Below are 26,099 nucleotides of genomic sequence, written 5' to 3'. Positions count from 1 at the left end.
GTAGTGATGATTTGGTGTTTCATATTAAAGGGGGTAAATACTTAAGCAATCAGTTATTTTAATTAATTTAGATGACTATGTAGAGATCTGGTTTCACTTTGACACTAAAGAATCTCTTTCTGTTGATCATTGTCAAAAAAAAGCCAAATTAAATCCACTAATTCAATGTTAAACAATAAAACATGAAAGCTTCTTGGGGGGGGGGTGAATACTTTTTATAGGCACTATATGTCAGTGATATTAAACTTGGTTGTCATTCTTTTGCAAACAAAAGAAAATTTGCAGATATCGGAAATTGGAGCAACGCACACAAAATGCTGGGGGAATTCAGCAGGCCAGGCAGCATCTCGGAAAAGAGTACAGCTGACGTTTCAGCCTGAGTTGCAGGTTCCTCCAGCATTTTGTGTGTTGTTCTGATTTTTATTGCTTACCCACACATTCTTTTGTCATTCCTAATTCAAGTTCTGAACCTGGCTTTTTCAAGTTCAGAAGGGTTAGTGTTCTCTCAGTATGTGACAATGATAAACCAATCATTTGTATTTCACTAATGTAATTGGCTTTCCTCAATGTGGTCTCTATACTGGGGAGATTGAACACGGATCACCTGAGTTCATTTCAGTTTCCTAAAGCGGAAATTTCCCGGTCACTTTCTCTCTCCACCCAACCCTGCTTTATTTCCCTTATTCTAGGTATCCTGTACTAATCAGCTGAAGAGCAATGCAAGCTCAAAGCATGTCATGTTTTCTGATTCATCTTTTGTACTTGACATTGAATTTAACTAATTTTGATAGTTAAGCTTTCTGGCTTTTGCTAATTTCCAGTTGCTTACCGTTTCCCCCTCAGTAATTTCAGATTATTTTTCCTTTTTATGCTCTTGACTATTGTTTCCCATCTTTGTTGAATGATCATACTTCATCTTACACTGCCATTGCTTCTGTCATCACTTTCTGTGCAACCCTCCTCTGTACTAATATCCCCTTTCTTACCTGTATGATAAGCTTGAATATTCCTGGGTTTCCTTGTTACTGATCTGAAATGCTACTGTTTCTCTTTCGCTACTTGATATGCTGTGTATTTAGTATTTCCTGTGGTTTGTCTGTATATCTGAGGTTTAATTTGTGTTTTATTAATTACTAGCTATGACACTTGGATACCAGCCGGTGAAATTGATGCTGAGATTGAAGAGCCACCAATTCCTGAACGACCATGGAAGGCAAGTTTGTGTAAATCCATCAGCAGCTTGCATTGTGCTTCAAATTAAAATCAAGGATATCTTTTCTGCACTTTATTTCTCTTTCCCTCTCTCTTCAAACTCCACACAAGCTATCTTCTGAACTTCAGCTTAGCTTGAGTTGGGGAGAGGGAGCCAGTTTGATTCCATTTTAAGTACCTGAGCATCAGATGAAGGCAGCATCAGGTTCCAAGATTTAGTTGATTAGCTTGTCTGAAATGCAAACACTGACCATCTGTCCAATCTTCATTCAACCAATATCCAAGGAGAAGTAGCTTGTTTAGTGAGAGTGTTCCGGTCAAGATGACGTTAAGCTGTCATGTCTGTGGAAGTTGTGGCTCAGACATAGAACATAGAAATCTACAGAACATTACAGATCCTTTGGCCCACAATGTTGTGCTGACCATGTAAACTATTCTAGAAACTGCCTAGAATTTCCCTACCATATAGCCCTATATTTTACTAAACTCCATATACCTCCATATCTAAGTCTCTTAAAAGACCCAATTGTATCCACCTCTACCACTGTCACTGGCAGTGCATTCCACGCACCCACCACTCCGTGTGAGAAACTTGCTTTGACATCCCTTCTCTCTCTCTCCGCCCCCCCCCCCCCCCACCAATACCTACTTCCAAGCACCTTAAAACTATGCCCTCTTGTGTTAGCCATTTCAGTCCTGGGGAAAAGCCTCTGGCTATTGGCCTCTCATCTTCTTGTACACCTCTGTCAGGTCACCTCTCATCCTCTGCCGCTGTGAGGAGAAAAGGCCAAATTCACTCAACCTATTCTGATATGGCATGCTTTGCAATCCAGGCAGCATCCTCTGCACTCATATCTATAGTATCCACATCCTTCCTGTAGTGAGGGGACCAGAACTGAACACAGTACTCCAAGTGGGGTCTAATGAAGGTCTTGTACAGCTGTAACGTTATCTCACGGCTCTTGAACTCAATCCCACAATTGAAAGCCAACGCACCATATGCCTTCTTAACGTGCTGCTATGCCGCCTTCACTGTCAACCTGCACAGCAGCTTTGAGTGTCCTATGGAGACGGACCCCAAGATCTTACTGATTCTCCACACTGCTAAGATTTCAATTAGATTAAATTCAAATTTATTGTCATTGTGCTGAATACAGATATAAAACCAATGAAATGAAGTTAGCATCTGATCAGAAATGCAAAGAATAATGTTATTTACAAAATAACTGCGAATAAAAAGTAAGTGCTACAGCACATAAATATAGAAGTACTGAGACAGCACAATACGGGTGCAATACTGCTTAGCGCTGTGATGTGAGGTTCAGTGGGATCACAGTCTCAGGGAAGAAGCTCTTCCTGTGCCCGCTGGTGTGGGAGTGGAGGTTCCTGTAGCGCCTACCGGATGGGAGGAGAGTAAAAAGTCCATGGTCTTACCATTAATATTATATTCTGAACCACTTCACACATCTGGGTTGAACTCCATCTGCCACTTCTCAGCCCAGTTCTGCATCCTACCAATGTCCCGCTGTAACCTTTGACAACCCTCCAGACTATCCACAGGACTCCAAACTTTTGTGTCATCAGCAAAGCCGTACTGACTATCCTAATCAGGTTACGTCTCTAAATGCTCATAAATTCTGCCTCTCAGGATCTTTTCCAACAACTTGCCCACCACTGAAGTAAGACTTGCTGGTCTGTAATTTCCTGGGTTATTTCTTGCCTTATGGTGATGGTGTTGCTTGTGGACATAGTATATTAGGATCAGTATGTGTGGATCAGTATGCGGGCTGCCCCGAACACATCCTTGGGTGTGCTTGTTAATGTGAATGACACATTTCACTATATGTTTCCATGTATGTACATGTGATGTGTCAATCTGAATAATGCACAAGTGCGACCAAGTCAGTGGGTGAATTATCAGAGCTGGTGCCAGAGCACTGGGCTAAGAAAATTCAGCAATGTGAAGATTAATCCAATTAAAGGGTAAGCAAATTTTTGGAAATGAGTAAATTCTCACTGGAGAAGTTGTTGCTATGACTAACAACATTTATGAAACTAGAATCATGGCAGGTGGGGATGGGGGGGAGGGAGGATACTGAGTTGGAGAAGAGAAGCTGCCAGGTTATGCAAACAAATGTTTCTTCTATTTTCTGTTTCTCCTCCTGCTCCCCCATTGAAAATGTAATGTTTTTATAAATCAATTTGGATATTTTGTTGAACTCATTGGTTTTTGAAAGCATTTAAAATTAGTTGCCATGTTTAGGTCCATGCCAAATGGATCTTGGACACTGATGTATTCAATGAGTGGATGAATGAAGAGGATTATGAGGTTGATGAAAACAAAAAACCTGTCAGCTACCGGCAACACATACCAATTAGGACAGCCACTGAAGAGGTACGGAGTCATATTTTCTGAAATTCCAATCAAAATATTAGAATTTTATATTGAAATTGAAGGGATTAATGTTTTCCAGCAAGTGGCCTTTTACACCTGAGATGTAAAAGAATTTTTCACATGTTCAACTGTTGCACTATGTCGTTAAACTGCAGGGATTTTGTGAGTGCACTAATACTCTTAACGAGGAATTCAAATCCCACTTTTTTAATTTGTGGATTTTTTTTTGTTTGAAGTATTTAATTAAGAGCTGTTAGGGTTAAGTTTAGGTGCTAACCCTAATGCATCAGAATACGACCTGTTAGATTGTAAGTAAATAAGGTGGATGAATTGGAAGTGCAGATTGTTATTAATGATTATGATATAGTTGGGATCACAGAGACATGGCTCCAGGGTGACCAGGGATGGGAGCTCAACGTTCAGGGATATTCAATATTCAGGAGGGATAGACATGAAGGAAGGGGAGGTGGGGTGGCGTTGCTGGTTAAAAAAGAGATTAACGCAATAGAAAGGAAGGACATAAGCCGGGAAGATGTGGAATCGATATGGGTAGAGCTGCGTAACACTAAGGGGCAGAAGACGCTGGTGGGAGTTGTGTACAGGCCACCTAACAGTAGTAGTGAGGTCGGAGATGGTATTAAACAGGAAATTAGAAATGTGTGCAATAAAGGAACAGCAGTTATAATGGGTGACTTCAATCTACATGTAGACTGGGTGAACCAAATTGGTAAAGGTGCTGAGGAAGAGGATTTCTTGGAATGTATGCGGGATGGTTTTTTGAACCAACATGTCGAGGAACCGACTAGAGAGCAGGCTATTCTGGACTGGGTTTTGAGCAATGAGGAAGGGTTAATTAGCGATCTTGTCGTGAGAGGCCCCTTGGGTAAGAGTGACCATAATCTGGTGGAATTCTTCATTAACATGGAGAGTGACATAGTTAATTCTGAAACAAAGGTTCTGAACTTAAAGAGGGGTAACTTTGAAGGTATGAGACGTGAATTAGCTAAGATAGACTGGCAAATGACACTTAAAGGATTGACGGTGGATATGCAATGGCAAGCATTTAAAGGTTGCATGGATGAACTACAACAATTGTTCATCCCAGTTTGGCAAAAGAATAAATCAAGGAAGGTAGTGCACCCGTGGCTGACAAGAGAAATTAGGGATAGTATCAATTCCAAAGAAGTAGCATACAAATTAGCCAGAGAAAGTGGCTCACCTGAGGACTGGCAGAAATTCAGAGTTCAGCAGAGGAGGACAAAGGGCTTAATTAGGAAGGGGAAAAAAGATTATGAGAGAAAACTGGCAGAGAACATAAAAGCGGACTGTAAAAGCTTTTATAGATATGTAAAAAGGAAAAGACTGATAAAGACAAATGTAGGTCCCCTGCAGACAGAAACAGGTGAATTGATTATGGGGAGCAAGGACATGGCAGACCAATTGAATAATTACTTTGGTTCTGTCTTCACTAAGGAGGACATAAATAATCTTCCAGAAATAGTAAGGGACAGAGGGTCCAGTGAGATGGAGGAACTGAGTGAAATACATGTTAGTAGGGAAGTGGTGTTAGGTAAATTGAAGGGATTGAAGGCAGATAAATCCCCAGGGCCAGATGGTCTGCATCCTAGAGTGCTTAAGGAGGTAGCCCAAGAAATAGTGGATGCATTAGTGATAATTTTTCAAAACTCGTTAGATTCTGGACTAGTTCCTGAGGATTGGAGGGTGGCTAATGTAACCCCACTTTTTAAAAAAGGAGGGAGAGAGAAACCGGGGAATTATAGGCCGGTTAGCCTAACGTCGGTGGTGGGAAACTGCTGGAGTCAGTTATCAAGGATGTGATAACAGCACATTTGGAAAGCGGTGAAATGATCGGACAAAGTCAGCATGGATTTGTGAAAGGAAAATCATGTCTGACGAATCTCATAGAATTTTTTGAGGATGTAACTAGTAGAGTGGATAGGGGAGAACCAGTGGATGTGGTATATTTGGATTTTCAAAAGGCTTTTGACAAGGTCCCACACAGGAGATTAGTGTGCAAACTTAAAGCACACGGTATTGGGGGTAAGGTATTGGTGTGGGTGGAGAATTGGTTAGCAGACAGGAAGCAAAGAGTGGGAATAAACGGAACCTTTTCAGAATGGCAGGCGGTGACTAGTGGGGTACCGCAAGGCTCAGTGCTGGGACCCCAGTTGTTTACAATATATATTAATGACTTGGATGAGGGAATTAAATGCAGCATCTCCAAGTTTGCGGATGACACGAAGCTGGGTGGCAGTATTAGCAGTGAGGAGGATGCTAAGAGGATGCAGGGTGACTTGGATAGGTTGGGTGAGTGGGCAAACTCATGGCAGATGCAATTTAATGTGGATAAATGGGAAGTTATCCACTTCGGTGGCAAAAATAGGAAAACAGATTATTATCTGAATGGTGGCCGATTAGGAAAAGGGGAGGTGCAACGAGACCTGGGTGTCATTATACACCAGTCATTGAAAGTGGGCATGCAGGTACAGCAGGCGGTGAAAAAGGCGAATGGTATGCTGGCATTTATAGCGAGAGGATTCGAGTACAGGAGCAGGGAGGTACTACTGCAGTTGTACAAGGCCTTGGTGAGACCACACCTGGAGTATTGTGTGCAGTTTTGGTCTCCTAATCTGAGGAAAGACATCTTTGCCATAGAGGGAGTACAGAGAAGGTTCACCAGATTGATTCCTGGGATGGCAGGTCTTTCATATGAAGAAAGACTGGGTGAACTGGGCTTGTACTGGTTGGAATTTAGAAGATTGAGGGGGGATCTGATTGAAACGTACAAGATCCTAAAGGGATTGGACAGGCTAGATGCGGGAAGATTGTTCCCGATGTTGGGGAGGTCCAGAACGAGGGGTCACAGTTTGAGGATAGAGTGGAAGCCTTTTAGGACCGAGATTAGGAAAAACTTCTTCACACAGAGAGTGGTGAATCTGTGGAATTCTCTGCCACAGCAAACTGTTGAGGCCAGTTCATTGGCTATGTTTAAGAGGGAGTTAGATATGGCCCTTGTGGCTACAGGGGTCAGGGGCTATGGAGGGAAGGCTGGGTTCTGAGTTGGATGATCAGCCATGATCATAATAAATGGCGGTGCAGGCTTGAAGGGCCGAATGGCCTACTCCTGCACCTATTTTCTATGTTTCTATGTTTCTAAACATCAATTAACTTTTCTGGCACAGTCTTTGTAAGTCCGATAGCATATTACGTCTTGAATTGGCCTTTTGTATAGCAAAATTATTAGTGGTGTAACACCCTGGAAAAGTTTTCACTGCTAACATAATGGTCTTTCTGTAGAAGTAGTGTTTGGATTATGGTTAGAGATAATGGGTGTTTTGGAATGTGAGCTGGATTCTTCGTTCAGTGGGAGATGAAGAGGGAAGATGCTGGAGAGAACCGGTCATAGGATCTGTGACTTGATGGAGTAAGGTGCCATAGTTGACTGAGGATTGGTCTTTTGGAAGAGTTGAGCTCCAACTTGTGTACATTTGACTGTTTAAATATAGTGGGCTCTTTGTTTTATCTTTCTTTTCATTACTAGCCTTTTAAGTTGAGATTCATAAATATAATTCCTGTAATCGTGTGCGGCATGCTGTCTGTTATTTCTTGGCACTGAGTTGTAACAAGGTAACAAATTGCACAGCATCCATACCAACTGCGGTTTGGGGTGGGAGAGTGGTTTCAATCTCATGGGTTTGGTGGGACCAGAGTATGTATTCCCTAAACTAGCACAACCAAGGAAACCAACAGGGTTTCATATGTGGAGGTATGTACTGATTGTTTTCGTTGGATGCTGTGTGATTGCCCTGAGCATTGATCAGTGGGTTTGTATTTATGCTTGTTAAACTATTATTTGGCAAAGTGATTTAGATGCATGGTTATGGACACTGCAAGGGTTGAGTGGTGGTGTGAATCCATGGGGTTACCGGTAACGAATGTGTGTGTGTATTGAGTAGGGTAGACATTCATAGTTCCAATGAATTGTTGATTTGGACTGAAGTACCACGAAAGGCATTAGGAACAGTTACAATCATGGAGCAGAGGTTTAACAAAATGGTAGGCAAAGACTTTGTTTTAGTTCAGACGAGCGCTGATGTAATAGCAGTGGATCCTTAAAGGCATAGAACCCTTTTGCTACTTCTGCGGGCTATGTGGAAGCGCTAGAAAAAGTTTTTGCTGCAACGGGAAGCATAGTGGAGCTTATGATGGGGTTTCAGAACGTGTTTCAGGAGAAGAGGAAGAAACGTTCCGCCTACATTTTTCAGGTAGAGAAGCAGGTAAATTACTTGTGGGGTGGGGGGGAACCATTTAAACGGCTGAGCTGAATTAGTTAAGAATGGACCAAGTGGCAAAAGGCACAGAGTCACAGGACATGATCGCTTGGGGTCTCCGAATGTGCGTGGATGATCTCAGTGTTCAGGTCCACCTTGGAGGAACATGAAGCGAGGCTACTGAAGGTACTAGACCACGTGAAAGCTGAAGAGTTAAAACTTGCCCTGGACAAGGGCCAGTTCTGCAAAGTGTCTGTCAACGATGTAGGGCACATAGTCTCATGTAGCTATGGATCCGGCTAAAATAGACACAGTGACCACAAGGCCAAGGCCCTAGACTGAGCTTCCTTGGGTTCTGTGGATACTAGTGGAGGTTCGTGAAAGAGTACTCTGAAGTGAGTCACTCTTTAAATCAGTTTGTGTGTGGTTACCCTCCTTTGGGGATGAAAGGAGAGGGTGGTAAAGATTATCTTGGCCCTTCAGAGTCTTTTGGAGCAAGGTGGGATTCGAAATGTGAAGAGGCTTTTCAGTTGCTGAAGGAACTGCTGATGAAAGTGCTTGTGTTGGCTTTTGCAGACCCCTGGTTGCAGTTTGTATTGCATACAGATGCCAGCAGAAATAGCTTCCGGGGGTGGGGGGGTGTGGTGTTCTGTATCAGGGCACGGGGTTGAGACCTGTCGCCATTTGTCAGCTGGAGCAAAACTACCCCATGCACAAAATTGAAGTTCATGGCACTGAAATGGACTGTGATGGATAAGCTATGTGACTATATGGTGCCAGTTCGAGGTGGGGATGGACAACAACCCATGAACTTGTATCCTGGCCTTGGCGAAATAGGATGCCACAGGCTGTCAGTGATTGGTGGTGTTGTCTGCCTATGATTTCAGCCTGAAGTACCTGCTGGGGAGTTGGGACATTGATGCTGACATGTTGTCCTGACATGCACAGGGAGAGCTGGACAGGGACGGAGAGTGGAAGAGTGTTCCTGCCCCTGGAGTCCAAACCATGTGCCGATTTTCCATCACAGGGAAGGCAGAGGAAAGGCAAGGGCAGATCGAGCGATAAATCATTTTGGGAGCTTTTGATGGTGCCATTTCACAAGCTTAATGCAACCTGACTGCTCTGGAGACGAAGCAGTTGCCACAATTGAGTCCTGGGGAAGTGGCAGCCACTCAGCGAGATGACCCGTGCAGCGATACGGTGTGGTGAGTGGTTGCGAAAGGGGACATGGCTCAAGCAGACAAGATGAAATGCTCTGCAGTGTCTCTACCACCGAGAGAATGGTCCAGATCGGCATTGAGGAACCAGATTCTATACCGGGTCACGTTGACTCCAGATTGGCCTCAGCGTTCCCAGCGGGTTCTGTCTGAGAAGTATCGGAGGATTGTGTTGAAGTCACTTTGAGATGATTTTGGCCATTTGGGGGTTGACAAGACCTATGAATTGTTTGGAGATCGGTTCTCCTGGCCCTGGATGAAGCCGGAGGTTGAAGAGTACAGCAGGTCGTGCATTTGATGTATACGGAGGAAGACACTGCCTACAAGGGCTGCTCCATTGTCCCACTTGCAGAGTGCGGGGCCACTTGACCTGGTGTGTATGGGTTTCCTGTCAATAGGGCCAGATGGCAGCAACATGGCGAATGTCTTGGTCATTATGGATCACTGCACCGGATATGCACAAGCTTTCCCTACTAAGGACCAGAAGACGTCCACAGCGGCTAAAGTGTTATGGGAGAAGTATTTCATTTATTATGGGCTCCACAGGCGGATACATAGTGATCGGGGACGAGATTTCGAAAGTAGGCTTTTACGTGAGCAACTGAGCATGCTTGGAGTCGAAGTTGAGGACTGCACCTTACCACCTGTAGGGTGATCCCCAGCCCGAAAGGTTTAATAGGACCTTGCTAGACATGCTCGGAACCTTGGAGATTAGTAAAAAGAACAAGTGGCCATCTGGTCCACTGCTACAACTGAATGCAGGATGAAGCTACAGGGTACTCGCTGTATTATCTGATGTTTTGTCACGAAGCGAGGTTTGCCTATTGAACTCTGTTTTGGGACTGGTGGGGAAGATCTACAACAGAAAACTTAACTGAAGTGTGTGTCTGATGTGAGGAGGAAACTGAACTGTGGTCTCGGCTGCCAAGCAGAATCAAAGAAATAAGAGGAGGTATAATCAAAAGGTTAAGTTCTCCCAACTAATGCCTGAAGACCAAGTCCTCATAAATAATTTGGGGCTACCTAGGAAGTATAAGTTGGTTGACTGTGTCAAGGCGGATCGACCTGATGCGAGAGTGCAGATACCACAAACACAATAACACAAGCAATACTTTCTCAAGCGTTACTCTTTATTTATAGCATGCTATGGGGAAGTTACAGACTGATCTCCCAAAGAGCCAGTCCGGACACTACCCTCCCCCGAATCACAATTCTTCACAATTTATAACATTAACCATTACGTCCACAGGAAATCTTACAATTACGCGAGTTAAGACATTTTTAGAATAGTTTCGATCACATGTTAATATACTATTAGATGTAAAATCATCATTGGTTAGTTATAATTAATTTCTACCAAAGCTAGCCTGGATACAACATCAGTTCTCTATATTGACACCTTCCCTTTTCTCTCGAACATTCTATCCCCTACGCTATCCTTCCCATACTTAGTTATACCTTGAGATGTTTTTGTATGACCAGATAATTCCTTATTTGAACCTTTGTCCAGCATATTCAGAGAACAATGCCTAGTACGTCACCTGTTGTTGGGTAGTGTTTCTTTCTGACTTACCCAGCGACAATATCATAAGGTAATTGATCATTATCTAATCATTGTTCTTAGTCTATACCCATATTTACCTATCCCTCTACTCTATCAACTGCTGGGTGGCTACTCCCTACATAGTGGAGGGTCAGATGCCAAATATACCAGTTTTCAGCGTGAAACCAGAGGATGGGAATGAGCCTGTTAAGATTCTCCATCAGAGCCACCACCTACCTCTGGGACAAGAGGTACGTGTTGACCCAGAACCTGACCTAGTGGGAGGACTGTGTGGCAACGTTGGGGAACCGAAGGGCCAGCAGCGGGAAGGATTAATTGGATCCCATCCCTGAATGGCTGGCCCACCAAACGTGAGTTGGAGAGCTCTGAGAGAAGAGGCAGCACACGGGTCTGGGAGCGAAGTTTAAAAGGGGAAAGCTTCGCGGGAACTCGGCTATAACCAGCACACCAGTCGTAAGTTGGAGAGCTGGGAAGGTTCAGGCATAAAAGGGAGATGCTGCCTAGCTGAGCGGTCATTGACGGAGTGGTCTGAGGGCAGAACGGTAGGGCTTTGGCTCATTCGGGCTTTGGCGAGATAAATAGGTAGGTGAACTTTGCTTTTTTTTCTCCTCCCTTGCATTTTATTTATTTTTGGAGGAATAGAGAGCATGTCGGTAGGGTTAGGACTTTGCCCTGGGAATCTTCCAGTCTCCCAGATGAGCACATCTGCGCCAGGTGCTCCGAGATGCTGCTTCTGGGAGACCGTGTTAGGGATCTGGAGTTGTGGCTGTGGCTCGATGACCTACAGCTTGTAAGGGAAAGTGAGCAGGAGTTAGACAAGTGGGTGACTGTCGGGGAAGGGATGCGAAGAGCTCAGGTAGTAGAGAGCACCCCTCTGGCCATCCCCCTCAGAGAGATTGAATTTAAGAGCAGGGAGGTCATGCTGCAACTATACGGGGTACTGGTGAGGCCGCACCCGGAGTACTGTGTGCAGTTCTGGTCTCTATACTTGAGGAAGGATATACTGGCTTTGGAGGCAGTGCAGAGGAGGTTCACCAGGTTGATTCCAGAGATGAAGGGGTTAACCTATGAGGAGAGATTGAGTCGCCTGGGACTATACTCTCTGGAGTTCAGAAGAATGAGAGGGGATCTTATGGAAACATACAAAATTTTGAAAGGGATAGATAAGATAGAAGTAGGAAAGTTGTTTCCGATGGTAGGTGAGACTAGAACTGGGGGCATTGCCTCAAGATTCAGGGAAGAAGATTTAGGACAGAGATGAGGAGAAACTGTTTTTCCCAGAGAGTGGTGAATCTGTGGAATTCTCTGCCCAGGGAATCAGTTGAGGCTTCTTCACTAAATATATTTAAGATATAGTTAAATAGATTTTTGCATAGTAGGGAATTAAGGGTTATGGGGAAAAGGCAGGTAGATGGAGCTGAGTTTGCGGACAGATCAGCCATGATCTTATTGAATGGCGGGGCAGGCTCAATGGGCTGAATGGCCTACTCCTTTTTCTTATGTTCTTATATAATCGCTATCTAGTTTTGGATACTGTTAGAGTGACCTGACAGAAGACAACCAAAGCAATAGGGTCTGTGGCATCGAGCCTGGTTCTGTGGTGCAGAAGGGAGAGAAGAAGAAGATGAGGAACGTGGTAGTCATAGGGAATTCAATAGTGAGGGAAACAGACAGGAGGTTCTGTCAGTCTGATAAAGATACCCACGTAGTGTGTTGCCTCCCAGGTGCCAGGGTATGGGATGTTTCAGATCGGGTGCAGAATATTCTGAAGGGAGAGGGTGAACAGCTGGAAGTCTTGGTACATGTTGGTACCAATAACATAGGTAGAAGAAGGGAGGAGGTCCTGAAGAGAATTCAGGGAGTTAGGTAGGAAGGTGAAAAGCAAGTCCTCCAGGGTAGTAATCTCGGGATTGCTGCCTGTACCACTGCTACTGAGTGCAAGAATAGCATGATTGGGCATATTAATGTGTGGCTGAGAGACTGGTGTAGGGGGCAGGGCTTCAGGTTCCTGTAACACTGGGGCCTCTTCTGGGGGAGGTACAACCTGTACAAGAAGGACAGGTTACACCTGAACCCAAAAGGATCCAATATCCTAGTAGGCAGGCAGGTTTAATAAAGCTGTTTGGGATGGTTTAAACTAATTTGACAGGGGGATGGGAACTGGAGTGATAGAGCTGAGGAAGGGGAAAGCGGAAATAAATCAAAAATAGCATGCAACTGAGATGATAGAAAGGACATGCAGGAGATGAGGCATAATCACAGCCAGTGGGATGAGTTACAGGGCAATAGAGGTATGGTGCAGTTAAAACAGAAAGCAATAAATACTGGACTGAAAGTGTTGTATTTGAATGCACGCAGCATAAGAAATAAAACGGACGATCTTGAAATTCAGCTACAGATTGGCAAATATGAAGTTGTGCCAATCTCTGAAACTTGGCTAAAGGATAGCTGCCATTGGTATTTAAGTCCAAGTTAACAATTCATTGGAGCTACGAATGTCTACCTTACTCAATGCACATATTCATTACTGGTAACCCCATGGATTTGCACCACCACTCAACCCCTGCAGCGTCTATAACCACATATCTCAATCACTTGACGAATAATAGTTTAGCAAGCTTAAACACACAACCCACTGGATGAATGCTCAGGGCAATCACACAGCATCCAACGAAGCTCAGGCTAACCAAAAGGATGCCAGTAGACTATGGCATGGTCTAAATGAGATCACTGGGCGCAAAGAAAAGGCTAGGAATATCAATAACTGTGGCGCTTCTTTTCCTGACGAACTTAACGTATTCTACGCAAGATTTGAACAGAAGAGGAGCGTCCCACTCCCTCCAGATGAACCGGACCTGGTGGCATCGAGATTCATCGTCACCAAGGAGGACGTTAGAAGGGCCTTCCTGAAGATAAATCCAAGGAAGGCGACGGGCCCAGATGGCCTGCCAGGACGGGTTCTCCGGACCTGTGAAAGTGAGCTAGCTGGAGTGTTTGCTGACATCTTCAACTGCTCCTTGCTTCAGTCTAAGATCCCCTTGTGTTTTAAGAAGGCAACGATAATCCCAGTGCCAAAGAAGAGCAAGGTGGCATGCCTGAATGACTATCGACCTGTGGCTCTGACATCAATTGCTATGAAGTGCTTCGAGAGATTAGTTATGGCACACATCAACCACAGCCTACCGGTCAACCTTGACGCTTTGCAATTCACCTACCGGAGCAACAGGTCAACGGCAGATGTCATCTCTCTAGCCCTACATTCCTCCTTAGAACACCTGGAGAATAAAGACGCATACATAAGGCTCCTTTTCATTGACTACAGCTCTGCCTTTAATACCATCATTCCAAATAAACTGATTCCTAAGTTCTGGAACCTGGGCCTTAGCATTCAGATCTGCAGCTGGATCTTCAACTTCCTCACAGAGAGGACCCAGGCTGTAAAAATAGGGGACAGACTCTCCCCTACAATCAGTCTGAGCACCGGTGCCCCACAAGGCTGTGTACTCAGCCCCCGGCTGTACTCACTGTACACCCATGATTGTGTAGCCAAGTTTCCATCGAACTCAATATGTAAGTTTGCTGATGACACAACAATTGTAGGCCGTATCTCGGGTAATAATGAGTTTGAGTACAGAGAGGAAGTTAAGAACCTGGTGGCATGGTGCGAAGACAATAACCTATCCCTCAATGTCAGCAAGACGAAGAAATTGGTTGTTGACTTCAGAGGGAGTAGCGGACCGCACGACCCAATTTACATCGGTGGTGCGTAAGTGGAACAGGTCAAAAGCTTTAAGTTCCTCGGGGTCAATATCACAAATGACCTGACTTGGTCCAACCAAGCAGAGTTCACTGCCAAGAAGGCTCACCAGCACCTTTACTTCCTGAGAAAACTAAAGAAATTTGGCCTAAAACCCTCACTAATTTTTATAGATGCACGTAGAAAGCATTCTTCTAGGGTGCATCACAACCTGGTATGGAAGTTGTCCTGTCCAAGACCGAAAGAAGCTGCAGAAGATCGTAAACACAGCACAGCACATCACACAAACCAATCTTCCGTCCTTGGACTCACTTTGCACCGCACGCTGTTGGAGCAGTGCTGCCAGGATAATCAAGGACACAAGCCACCCAGCCAACGCACTTTTCGTCCCTCTTCCCTCTGGGAGAAGTTCAGGAGCTTGAAAACTCGTTCGGCCAGATTTAGGAACAGCTTCTTTCCAACTGTGATAAGACTGCTGAACGGATCCTGACCTGGATCTGGGCCGTACCCTCCAAATATCCGGACCTGCCTCTCGGTTTTTTTGCACAACCTTACTTTCCATTTTTCTATTTTCTATTTATGGTTTATAATTTAAATTTTTAGTATTTACTAATTTTAACTATTTTTAATATTTAATATTTGTAATCCAGGGAGTGGGAAGCGCAGAATCAAATATCGCTGTGATGATTGTACGTTCTAGTACCAATTGTTTGGCGACAATAAAGTGTAAAGTACATTCCCATAACTTTCCCACTTCTGATGTCAGGCTCACTGGCCTATAATTTTCTGGCTTATTCTTGGAGCCTTTCTTAAACAATGAAACAACATGAGCTATCCTCCAAACTTCCAGCACCGCACTCATAGCTAAGGATGTTTTAAATATCTCTGCTGGGACCCCTGCAATTTCTGCTGTTTCCCACAAGGTCTGATGGAGCATATTGTCAGACCCTGGGGATTTATCCACCCTAATTTCCCTCAAGAGCAAACACCTCCTCCTCTATAATCTGTATATAGTCTGTGACCTCACCGCTGTTTTGCCTCATTTTATTCACTGTGTGTCCATCTTCCGTATAAAAAAATCCATTTCAGATCTCCCAGTCTCTTGGCTCTATGCATAGATGACCACTAATTTTCTTTTTTTTAAATTTTATTTTTATTTGGATAAAGAATTCACAAATATCATGTACTTTTTTCACACATATAACCTTTTCCATTTTTTATATGTATAAAACTACAATTATTTATGCATTCTTAAGTACACATTGAGATGATATAAAAGGAAAATAAACATTTAAGTAGATAATTATGTACTGTGGTAAATCTAACCTATTAGGCTAAGTAATGAAATTAGTTGTTAAGAAAAATGGTAATAATAGTTTCCATACAACCCTTCTGGACCATTTCCACTGGTCCAAAATGTTGCATACAAGCCTATATACCAACCATTGTAGGTGTTTATATCCTAATTTGTTCATGCTTGTTCCTGCCCGCAGACATAATTATCCAATCCCTATGTACTTATTTACTTAATTTTTTCATTTTTTTTTATCCCTTTCCCAAATCTTTCCCTTTACTTGTGTTAATTCTCTATTTTCCAAAAAAAAACAAACATTTAGACTAGGGGTGCTTACGTTAGCAATATTACTGTGTTGATGAGAAGAGCAATATAAATCATTAGGAGAGTCATCTAAAGTCTGCTCGCATTGGGGTTATATATTCAATCCATTTATTCCAGATTTGATAAAATGTTTCTTTTTGAGTTCTCAGGGAGTAAGTCAACTTTTCCATTTTAAATATTTCCAAGATAATTTCGTACCAATCTTCTAATGGAGGTGGTATTGGATTTAGCCATTTTCTAGTGATTGATTTCTTACTTGCTGCTAAGAGGGCCTGCAGCAACTTTATATCTTCCTTCTGTTCAAGGAACAATACATGCCCCAAATAGAGCGTCTCAAAGTTCAGAGGTATCTGGGACCTAAGTACCTTAACTAATGTTCTATGAGTACCTTCCCAAAATAGACTTAATTTAGGGCAATCCCAGAAAATATGAAAATGATTTGCCTCCTTGGAGCCGCACCTTCTCCAACACATCACGTTTGTATCTTTATATTTTTCCTGATATGGGGTCTTGAAGTATCTTATAATGTTTTTCCAACAATGTTCTCTCCAAGTCAAAGAATTAGTCGAGGACCATTGAAAGCTGCAGATTTTCCCCCAAGCCTCCTCTGAAAGTACCAACCCCGCTTCTTTCTCCCACTTCTCTTTAATATACAGTGTATTTACATTTTTAGCATGGGAGAGTGCATTATATAGGCGAGAAACTGATTTACTAGGTATTGAACTGCCAGCCGAATTCAGAATCTTGAAAAATTCTAATTCTACTGTTGATAGGTCTGTATATCTACAACTCTGGTTAACATAGTTTCGTATTTGAAGGTACCTAAAAAAGTCATTATGTTCTAGGCCATGTTTGTCCTGCAGGATTTGGAAACTTTGTAATACTCTTTTATCTATAAATGAGAGGTAGGTTGTAAGACCTTTCTTTATCCATAGCTCAAATCTTTTATCTCCTCTGTTGGGAAGGAATTTGGTATCATATGCACACCATCTAAAGAGTTTTAACATGTTATTAATTCCACATGAATTAACCACCTTCTGCCATACTTTTAATGTAAGATTTATCCAAGCGTTATTAAATTTTTCCAACTGGGCCATCAATCCTTTGTCAGCTATTGAGGCCTGAAGAGGAAAACTGTCAACTAATCCAAGTTCTATTTCCTTCCATCTAGCCTTATATTCCCTATTACACCAATATAACAGAGGGGTTATCTGTGAGGCATAAAAATAATTTCTCAGGCAAGGAAGAACCATACCTCCTCCTTCCTTCCCTAACTGTAAGGTGTTATATCGAATTCTAGGTTTCCTTCCTTGCCAAATGAAGCGGGAAATCCATTTGTCCCATTCCCTGAATTGATTATCATCCACCTCCACCGGTAAAGTACGGAAAAGATACAATAACCGAGGAAGAATATTCATTTTTATAGTATTTATCCTTGAATTTAAACTTAAAAAGGGGATAAGATTCCATCTATGCATATCTGCTTTTATCTCTGAGATTAATGGCCCATAATTTACCTGTGACAGTGTTGAAAGATCCTTCGGCAGGGTTATTCCTAAATATTTTAATGATTTAGCTTCCCACTTAAGATCATATGTATCCTGCAATTTTTTGGATGGTGTATAATTTAGGGACATAACCTGCGTTTTCTTTACATTTATTTTATAACCTGATATTTTCCCAAAGTCATCCAACAGTGTAAACAATCCTATAAATGATTTTTCTGGTTCACTCAGATAGACCAAAACATCATCTGCGAATAACGCCACTTTCTGTTTAATCCCTGCCACCTTGATACCTTTTACGATTTCGCTCTGTCTTATTAGTTGGGCAAGTGGTTCAATATATAGCGCAAAAAGGAGAGGAGAAATTGGGCATCCCTGTCTAGTGCCTCTCTCTAAGATGAAGGAGTCAGAGAGGTCCCCATTTATCTTAATTCGGGCTGTAGGGCTGTCATATGGAGTCTGAATTACTTTAATAAAGCTTTCTTGAAAGCCGAATCTTCCTAACACTCTGTATAGGAATGCCCAACTAACCGAATCAAAAGCTTTCTCAGCGTCCAATCCTACTACCATTGTCTCTGTCTCGTTCTTATTAACCTGTTCTAATATGTGCAGAGTTCTCCTTATGTTGTCCTGTGTTTGTCTTTGTTGAATAAATCCAGTCTGGTCTAAGTGGATTAGGCCAGGTAAAAGCTTTTCCAATCTGCGCGCTAATATAGATGTAAATAGTTTGTAATCTAAATTAAGAACACTAATTGGCCGATAATTGCCACATTCTAGTTTATCTTTACCCTCTTTAGGAATAACCGAAATAATCGCTTCTCTCCAGGAAGGTGGAGTTTCTCCTCTCTGCAAGATCCAATTAAAGGTGTTAAGTAGTAATGGGGCTAACTGTGGACCACTAATTTTCAAGAACACTAATTTTGTCCCTTGTAATCCTTTTGCTCTTAATGTGTTTGAAGAAGCCTTTGGAATTCTCCTTCATCTTGTCTGCTAGGATAACCTTGAACCTTAGCCCTCCTGATTTTCTTAAGTTTTCTCTTGCATTTCTTTTACTCAAGTATCTCATTTGATCCTCCCTGCCTATACATACTATGCACCTCTTCCTTATCCAGGGCCTCAGTGTCTCTCGAAAACCAAGATTCCCTAAATCGTTATCCTTGCCTTTTTGACGTAGCACCTAAATTTGGCATGTGGCCATGAAGTAGCATTTCAGGTATACCCACTACAGTATTTATTAGCTTTTAAATGGAAATAAATGTATAATTGGTATGTTGGTCTCCATTTATGATGTATTGACTCAGATGTGCAAGAGTATAAAGCCTGAATCCTTTGAATGGGTTAGGACATTAGTGTTTTAGTTACAAAAACGTGAAGCAGATATTGTGCTGAGGTATTTGGGAGCTTTTGTGTCCCTGTCATCAGCACACTTTTGTTGAAACAGTTTGATAAGATTGAGTTGTTTTCCTGCACAGCCTTTTCTGTAACTGGGTTTAAGTTGCTTTACAATTCATTAACTGCTTAGCCTAATAAATAACCCCTTGAACATTCAATGTGATATCTGTCCTTGTTTTTCCCAATCACCTTTCAATGATCAGCTGGTTCAATAAGATGGACTTTTGATCCTTGTTTTTCCCAATTATCTTGCAACAGTCCTCTCGTATAATGAGATGGACTGTTGACCTATGTCTACCTATTGTGACCTTTATCCTTATAGGTCAGTACATGTGACAGTAAGAAACCAGATTAACAGTTCACTTTGATTATTTTGCCTCATGTTCACTGCTGCTGTCTTAAACTTTTAACTCTTCTGGATGTGGCTTGTTGTACACTTGGGGATTTGTGGAGGAAGATGTTCTGGAGAACGTACATCAGCCAGTAGAACATTCAATAAACTGGAGCTTGATCATGTGTGTAAATGACAAACATTCAGCCTGGGTGATCACATTTCTTCCGAAAGTTCCTCTTGTGCAATCATTAGGTTGAAGTTTCTAAAGGAGAAGGGAACTTCTCCAGGGTCCTGGCAAATAAATAGTTCTGTTCTTTTTTTAAAACTGGTAGAATCATTTCTTTACGCAAACATTTCTTTGTCTTTCCCTGAATAGAACATTCTTGGGCTTAAGGTGAGAGTGAAAGATTTTTAGGATACTTGACAGGCAACTTTTTCCACACAGGATGGTGCATTTACAGAATGCACTGCCAGATGACGTGGTAGAAGTGGGGCAATAACTGCTTAGATGGGTACCTTGATTAGAGAAAGGTTGGAGGGGATGTGGACCAAATGATGGCATGGATGAACTGGGCTAATGCATCTATTTCTGCTCATCTGTAAGTGATTGGTGACATATCTTGAGGATATTGAGGATCATGACAGGCAAAGTATATTTGGAAAGAGAATAGTGCAACATTTGAATCTGATTTTGATCCCTGTGGACCTGTGTCTAATTGATATCTCTACTAATACTTTGTGTGGTGAGTGTGAATACTTATTTTCATGGCATGCATATTTAACTTTACAACTAGGCTTCACGTACACCAGATAGAAAGGATAGAAAATCAGCAACTGGGGCAAAGAAGAGGAAAAGATCCCGTTCCCCTTCGCCAATACAGACACCAGTTGAGTCCCGGAAGAAGACAGGAAAGAAAGGGTAAATAAAGTTTTTCCTTCACGAATGTAGGTCACAGGGATTGTGTTCAGTTTGACAACTACACAGCAAGAAACAAGAATTGTACCCTATTTGTCAGCTGCTGTGTTTTTGTATAATTGCATTATTGACTTGAACATCAATCTATTTGGTCCAGACAATGCTAAGCAAGTTGTCCAGAATGCTGTGAGACTTCAGGAAGATTTGTTCGTAAATTAAATGACAGCAGATATGAACCTTCAGCTCAAAACCAAAGTGCCTGATGAGCAAAGCATTGATGCATTACTTTGGAAAATTTGTTGCTGCACAAAATGTTTTGCAAGCAGAGTTTGAAATCAGAATTTGATCTTATGAGAATAGGTCAAATACTTAACAGGACTAATACTTCATGTGATTTTTTTTCTTCTGAATAATGTTTTGCTCGGAAGTATTTGGTTAAAACTTTCAGCTGGGTTGTCATAAGCAATATTGACTGGATTAGAGCTTTAATTGCTCTTAGTTTCTTTGAGTATAACAACTTAAACCAGAGGGTGATGAATTGTCTGCTTTGTTGGTGTTCATTTAACTTAGAATAACGCCATCATGGATGTTGGTCATTTAATGTTTTATTTTGAATGGTAGTAAGGAAGTACCATAGTTGAATGCAGACTTTCATCCCCCACCCCTTCCATAGTCACTGCTAGACCCACCGAGTTCCTTCAGCTGATTGTTCAATGTATTTGGTCTTTCAGTTCAAGAGTGCAATTTGAGCCCAGATATTACAAATTTTTTCTCCAAATAATTGTGGGAAGAACATCTTTTATTGTATTATTACATGTTACTGTACTGACGATTACAAGGCATTTGATTAAAGGTGAGAGTAACCGTTGTTACGTACCCCGTAACTGGGTTGCCAAACCAGCAGAAATGGATCACTCAGTTGGAGTCTGGAGTACTAGAACTAAGAAAGTTTTATTAAAGAAACAAGCAACACAGTAATCGAAAGGATAATAAATGCAACAGTTCAGTGATGATAAACACACATGTGCACAGCATTAAGATAACAGCATCAATCAAGCTCTATCGTTGTCTAGGGGTAAATGACCAATTTCAAAATGACTCAAAGTTCAGTCCAGTTAGTAGTTCAGTTCGCAGTAATCGTTGCCATGGCGATGGACAACGTGGGGGAAGAGAGAGATAGAATAGGAACAACTGATCATTCAGAACACTGCTTCACTCACAGACCAGCAAGATGGCTCACAGACCAGCGAGATGGCTCACAAACAGCTTTTGGGCGGGTCCTTGGTGATGTCACCTGAGGTCACCGACTGTGACCCCTCCTCCAGATGCGGTCGATTCTCTGCAGTGAACCCAGCACCCAGGCAAGGGCGGACACACACCGGGTTCCCGCTGATCGTACCTTTCCACCCTTGTCGTTGTCTGGCACTTCTCACCCACTCGTGAGAGGCGCACCGCTTCCAGGGTCTTGTTACCTCGGGTGGCGTGTGTGTCTGTCTTAGCGAACCTGTCCCTTTTTATCCCCCTGCTGGGGTATCGCCTGTCCATCACTTCAAACAGTTCAGGGTTCAAAGGGGGGGGAGCCGCTCCAGACAGCTCTCTCTCCCACATCCCTTCATTACACATCTCCAGACGCTGCTCCGTTGTTCCTTATCTCTCCTTCCCCTGAGGGCAGGTGGCAGACCAACTGCTGATGCCACTGATGCTAGCCCAAGGCCAGCAAACATCTTAATTTTATGTGTATTCTCGTAACACCGTAATGCCAATTTAATCTGCACATTGTCTATATCCTTCAAATCATATATATATATATAATATTTTTAAAAAATATATATTGATATTTATTTCCCCCTCATTGTAAAGCAATGCCATCTAGTGTTTGATTTTTCCATCCAGGAAGAATTCTCTCACCATCTACCCTTTTTGTGGCGATTTACCCACCTTAATGCTCATCTAAAGAATTGGTATTTCTGGATCTCATCAATTCTGCTTTTTAACTGACTTGGAAAAGAGGGTAATAATAATGGTCAGGAACTGAAATTGGCAGACATGTTGAGTGGAATCCTGTGAAAATCTGGATTGGGGTACAACTGTTCCCATGTTTATCAGTGACTTCAATGCTGGGATAGTCTTGTATGCTTGCATAGCAATATAACCTTCAAATGATGGTGTCTGTAGAATGGTGACAGAAAATCAAGTCAGTTGAATTAGAGGTTAATATATGCAGTTAGAGTAATGAGAATGCCTGTTTGAAATGCTTCTTTGTATTTGGTGACTGGAATAAATCAGATGGATTGGGAAACATAGCCATAAAAACATTTGGTTAGATCACATCTCAACCTCAGACCAATTGTCATCTCTTTCTTTGGAAAAGTAGAAACATAGAAAACCTACAGTACAACACAGGCCCTGCGGCCCACAATGCTATGCCGAACATGTACAAACCCCATTTCCAGAAAAGTTGGGATATTTTCCAAAATGCAATAAAAACAAAAATCTGTAATAAGTTAATTCACGTGAACCTTTATTTAACTGACAAAAGTACAAAGAAAAGATTTTCAATAGTCTTACTGACCAACTTAATTGTATTTTGTAAACATACACAAATTTAGAATTTGATGGCTGCAACACACTCAACAAAAGTTGGGGCAGAGGCATGTTTACCATTGTGTTACATCACCTTTCCTTTAATAACACTTTTTAATCATTTTGGAATTCTCTGCCCAGGGAAGCAGTTGAGGTTTCCTCACTACGTATATTTAAGAAATGGGTAGATAGGTTTTTAACATAGTAAGGGAATTGAGGATTATGGGGAAAAGACAGGTAGATGGAGCTGAGTTTACGGACATATCAGCCATGATCTTATTGGATGCGGGGCAGGCTCGATGGGCCGGGTGGCCTACTCCTGTTTCTGTTTATGTTCTTATGTTCATTTGGTATTTGGAAACAAATTTGAGCTGTCTTTCATGAATCTGTGACACATAGGCAGCCCACTCCATATGTGAAGCGAAGAGGGCAGCGAGACGAAGAGGAGCAGGAGGATCTTACAAAAGACATGGAGGACCCTACACCTGTACCCAATGTGGAAGAAGTTATTCTACCAAAAAATGGTGAGGAAGTAGTGCCTTTCCTTCTGAACTCAATTGTTGCTGGTTCCTGGAAATGGCATATTTATGATGTTGCAACATGGCTTTGTGTTAATTAAAAACAAATGTACTAGACCATAAGACATAGGAGCAGAATTAGGCCATCTGGCACATCGAGTCTGCTCTGCCATTCAATCATGGCTGATCCTTTTTTTTAATATCTCCTCTTCAACCCTATTTCCCGGCCTTCTCCCCGTAACCTTTGATGCCATGTCAAATCAAGAACCTACCCATCTCTGCCTTAAATACACCCAACGACCTGGCCTCCACAGCTGCATGTGGCAACAAGTTCCACAAATACACCACCTTTTGGATAAAGAAACTTCACTACATCTCTGTTTTGAAAGGGCGTCCCTCTATCCTGAGGCTGTGCCCTCTTGTCCTAGACTCTTCCACCAGGGGAAACATCCTTTCCACATCTACTCCATCTAGGCCTTTAAACATTCAAAAGGTTTCAATGAGATTCAATGGGGGACAGTGACCACCGCTCCCTGGCCTTTAGCATTATCATGGAAAAGGATAGAATCAGAGAGGACAGGAAAATTTAATTGGGGAAGGGCAAGTTATGAGGCTATAAGGCTAGAACTTATGAGTGTGAATTGGGATGATGTTTTTGCAGGGAAGTGTACTATGGACATGTGGTCGATGTTTAGAGATCTCTTGCAGGATGTTAGGGATAAATTTGTCCCGGTGAGGAAGATAAAGGATGGTAGGGTGAAGGAACCATGGGTGACAAGTGAGGTGGAAAATCTAGTCAGGTGGAAGAAGGCAGCATACTTGGGGTTTAGGAAGCAAGGATCAGATGGGTCTATTGAGGAATATAGGGAAGCAAAAAAGGAGCTTAAGAAGGGGCTGAGAAGAGCAAGAAGGGGGCATGAGAAGGCCTTGAAGAGTAGGGTAAAGGAAAACCCCAAGGCATTCTTCAATTATGTGAAGAACAAAAGGATGACAGGAGTGAAGGTAGGACTGATCAGAGATAAAGGTGGGAAGGTGTGCCTGGAGGCTGTGGAAGTGAGCGAGGTCCTCAATGAATACTTCTCTTTGGTATTCACCAGTGAGAGGGAACTTGATGGTGAGGTCTATATGAGTGAGGTTGATGTTCTGGAGCATGTTGATATTAAGGGAGAGGAGGCATTGGAGTTGTTAAAGTACATTAGGACGGATAAGTTCCCAGGGCCTGACGGAATATTCCCCAGGCTACTCCATGAGGTGAGGGAAGAGATTGCTGAGCCTCTGGCTAGGATCTTTATGTCCTCATTGTCCATGGGAATGGTACCGGAGGATTGGAGGGAGGTGAATATTGTCCCCTTGTTCAAAAAAGGTAGTAGGGATAGTTTGAGTAATTATAGACCAGTGAACCTTGCGTCTGTGGTGGGAAAGCTGTCGGAAAAGATGCTTAGAGATAGGATCTCTGGGCATTTAGAGAATCATGGTCTGATCAGGGACAGTCAGCATGGCTTTGTGAAGGGCAGATCGTGTCTAACACGTCTGATAGAGTTCTTTGAGGGGGTGACCAGGCATATAGAGGGTAGTGCAGTGGATGTGATCTATATGGATTTTAGTAAGGCATTTGACAAGGTTCCACATGGTAGGCTTATTCAGAAAGTCAGAAGCCATGGGATCTAGGGAAGTTTGGCCAGGTGGATTCAGAATTGGCTTGCCTGCAGAAGGCAGAGGGTGGTGGTGGAGGGAGTACATTCAGATTGGAGGATTGTGACTAGTGGTGTCCCATAAGGATCTGTTCTGGGACCTCTACTTTTCGTGATTTTTATTAACGACCTGGATATGGGGGTAGAAAGGTGGGCTGGCAAGTTTGCAGATGACACAAAGCTCGGTGGTGTTGTGGATAGTGTAGAGGATTGTCGAAGACTGCAGAGAGACATTAATAGGATGCAGAAGTGGGCTGAGAAGAGGCAGATGGAGTTCAACCTGGAGAAGTGTGAGGTGGTACACTTTAGAAGGACAAACTCCAAGGCAAAGTACAAAGTAAATGGTAGGATACTTGGTAATGTGGAGGAGCAGAGGGATCTGGGGGTACGTGTCCACAGATCCCTGAAAGTTGCCTCATAGGTAGATGGAGTAGTTAAGAGAGCTTATGGGGTGTTAGCTTTCATAAGACGAGGGATAGAGTTTAAGAGTCGCGATGTAATGATGCAGCTCTATAAAACAATGGTTAGGCCACACTTGGAGTACTGTGTCCAGTTCTGGTTGCCTCACTATAGGAAGGATGTGGAAGCATTGGAAAGGGTACAGAGGAGATTTACCAAGATGCTGCTTGGTTTAGAGAATATGCATTATGATCAGAGATTAAGGGAGCTAGGGCTTTACTCTTTGGAGAGAAGGAGGATGAGAGGAGACATGATAGAGGTGTACAAGATAATAAGAGGAATAGATAGAGTGGATAGCCATCGCCTCTTCCCAGGGCACCACTGCTCAGTACAAGAGGACATGGCTTTAAGGTAAGGGGTGGGAAGTTCAAGGGAGATATTAGAGCAAGGTTTTTTACTCAGAGTGGTTGGTGCGTGGAATGCACTGCCTGAGTCAGTGGTGGAGGCAGATACACTTGTGAAGTTTAAGAGACTACTAGACAGGTATATGGAAGAATTTAAGGTGGGGTGTTATATGGGAGGCAGAATTTGAAGGTCAGCACAACATTGTGGGCTGAAGGACCTGTAATGTGCTGTACTATTCTATGTTGTATGTTCTATGTCCCCCGTCATCCTTCTGAATTCCAGCGAGTACAGGCCCAGAGCC

At 42.7% G+C, this 26,099-nt stretch overlaps 1 protein-coding gene across 4 annotated transcripts in view; it reads left to right on the top strand.

The window, feature by feature from the left end:
* The window catches only part of smarcc1a (SWI/SNF related, matrix associated, actin dependent regulator of chromatin, subfamily c, member 1a), a 212,655-nt gene that overhangs the window by 53,887 nt on the left and 132,669 nt on the right, over window positions 1-26,099 (top strand). For all 4 annotated transcript variants that reach the window (XM_063067509.1, XM_063067500.1, XM_063067505.1 and 1 more), the window contains exons 8-11: window positions 1,138-1,213; window positions 3,476-3,607; window positions 20,081-20,205; window positions 23,185-23,309. In XM_063067509.1, coding sequence (XP_062923579.1) covers window positions 1,138-1,213; window positions 3,476-3,607; window positions 20,081-20,205; window positions 23,185-23,309 — 458 coding nt within the window. The remainder of the gene's footprint in view (window positions 1-1,137; window positions 1,214-3,475; window positions 3,608-20,080; window positions 20,206-23,184; window positions 23,310-26,099) is intronic.

The sequence above is a fragment of the Mobula hypostoma genome, chromosome 1, assembly GCF_963921235.1.
Source record: "Mobula hypostoma chromosome 1, sMobHyp1.1, whole genome shotgun sequence".
NCBI lineage: Eukaryota > Metazoa > Chordata > Chondrichthyes > Myliobatiformes > Myliobatidae > Mobula > Mobula hypostoma.
Note: the sequence above shows the minus strand (reverse complement) of the source record. Positions and strands in the feature narration are given on the sequence as shown.